Source organism: Penaeus chinensis, chromosome 38 (genome assembly GCF_019202785.1).
Source record: "Penaeus chinensis breed Huanghai No. 1 chromosome 38, ASM1920278v2, whole genome shotgun sequence".
NCBI classification, from domain to species: domain Eukaryota; kingdom Metazoa; phylum Arthropoda; class Malacostraca; order Decapoda; family Penaeidae; genus Penaeus; species Penaeus chinensis.
The window spans coordinates 23,774,064-23,776,366 of record NC_061856.1 but is presented as its reverse complement, the minus strand read 5'-3'; the positions used below and the strand labels follow the sequence as shown (position 1 = coordinate 23,776,366).

Below are 2,303 nucleotides of genomic sequence, written 5' to 3'. Positions count from 1 at the left end.
TTCAAGTGCGTAGTCACTTGTAGTGTGATTTCAGGCATAAGAAACAAACACAAGAAGAATCAGAGCGTTATCATTTTCATTATCTTGTTATCATTTCCTAATTATCATTGCTATTATTATCATTATCATTAATATTATTGCTTTTCTTCATCTCCCTTTTCTTCTTATTATTATTATCATTATCATAATTGATAATATTAGTATCATTGTCATCATCATCATCATCATTATTATTATCATTATTATCATTATCATTATTATTATTAATTATTATCATTATTATTATTATTATCATAATTATTATTGTAATTGTTATTATCATTATTATTATTCTTATTATTATCATTATCATCATCTTTATTACTATTATCCTTATCACTATTATCATCAACATAATCCTTATCAATAGCATTAGTATTCCTATCATTATTTAGTATCATAATTACGATATATCATTCGTCATTATTATTACCATCATTGTTGCTGTAGTTATTGCTATTATCATTCTCATTGCTACTATTAATCGCAGAAGTGTCATTACGTCAATCCTTTCAGCTTCCCGCGATCATCTCACAGTGAACGTATTTTTAGGCTTGTTTCTTCCTGGCCAAGTCCTCCGGATCTCTTCCCGGCTGGAGGTCTGTTGTGCAAACGGCGCGTCTCGGTCATCAATTTTCGGCTATTAAAAGCTGCTGATAGTGGGCATTCCTTCCTTCTTGTTCTTTTCTTCTTCTTCTCCTTTTTTTTTTTTTTTTTTTTTTTGTACGTTAAAGGCATATTCAAGGGGCGGGGACTGTGTGGCTCTCTTGTCGTTCGATCCGGCTTTTTTTTAAATATTGCGAAGCGGATGCCGGGCGGGTAAATATGGCCGTTGATTGCAGGTTAACAAAGAGGTGATTTTTTCTGGAAAAGTCTTAAATTTTGTGAAGAGTCTTTTGTTCCCACCGGTCGTCGGGAAGGAAAAGTAGACGGCAGGGTGCTAGCTTATCTTTATTTCCTTCTCTTTCATTTGTTTACGTAGACCTGCGCACCTCCCCCCCCTCCACCCCACGCCCACACACCTATGTATTGAGATTCAGTCTGCATCGTTGAATAAAGCAGATACAAAGCTTCAAAAGGTGACGTTGGTTTCGCAGAAATCAGCTGTCAGCGAAGGCGCGCATCAAGTCGAAAGTCGCCGCGAAGGAGGAAAGGAAGTGACTCTTCCCTTCGCGCATACTTAATCAGCGTCGTCATCGAATTATCAGCGGGATTGACGTCTTAACCCCTCCGCCCCCCTACCCTGCACCCCCTCTCTGCTCCTTCCTCCCTCCCTCTTCCTTCATCCTTTCCGCCGTCCCTCCTCTTTCTTTTCTCTCTTACCCTCTCTTCTTCATCTGATCCTTCCCCATTTCCTTTTCTTCCCCCTTTCCATTTCCCTTTTCATGGCTTTCTCCCGTACCTCTCCCTCTCCATTTCCTTTCTTCTTTTCCCCTCCCCCTCCGCACCTCCTTCCCCCTCCCCCTCCCCCCTCCATAATGGGCCGTGTGCTTTGGGTGATGACGTGATATATGATTGGGGAAGGGGAGGGGGGGGAGGGGGTCCGTTGGTCATGCGTCATTGCGTCACCATTCTGATCCGTCGTGATGACATGCTGAACGTCACGCTGCCGCCCCGAACCCTGAGTCCCTGATCTCTCACGCCCGCACGCCCACAATTCCTCCGTGAGTCATGCGGGAGAGGCGCGGGGGAGGCGCAGCGGGGAAGTGGCATGGGTGTTGGCGGCGCTGCCTCTGTGGGCGGCCCTTGGGCACAGCCGGTTGCCCTTCCGCTCGTCCTCAAACGGGATTTGGTTGGCATGTTTACATTTAGTGATCTAATAATGATGGTAATGATAATAATAATGAAAATGAAATGCACGGATATGTATATATATATATATATATATACATATACATATGTATATACATATGTATATATATATATATATATATATATATATATATATAGACACACATACACACACACGCACACAGACATACAGACATACATATATATATATATATATATACATATACACAGACAGACACATATATATATATATATATATATATATGTATGTATATATTTATATATATATAGATATATATATATATATATATATAGATATATGTGTGTGTGTGTGTGTGTGTGTGTGTGTGTGTGTGTGTGTGTGAATGTGTGTGCCTGTATGTGTTACAAATATATATAGAGCCACCTGATATCCGTGACCTGTCGCTCGTTACCGCAAAATTGCCGCGCCTTTGCATAATTTGAAACTGTCC

At 40.4% G+C, this 2,303-nt stretch overlaps 1 protein-coding gene across 1 annotated transcript in view; it reads right to left on the bottom strand.

Annotated features, from left to right (window-relative positions):
- LOC125045980 (WAS/WASL-interacting protein family member 2-like) overlaps positions 1-1,839 on the bottom strand; it is a 14,368-nt gene extending 12,529 nt beyond the window's left edge. The window contains exons 1-2 of the mRNA XM_047643571.1: positions 1,660-1,839; positions 575-640 (exon numbers count right to left, since the gene is read on the bottom strand). Coding sequence (XP_047499527.1) covers positions 575-640; positions 1,660-1,839 — 246 coding nt within the window. The remainder of the gene's footprint in view (positions 1-574; positions 641-1,659) is intronic.
- Between the last annotated feature and the right edge of the window lie 464 nt (positions 1,840-2,303).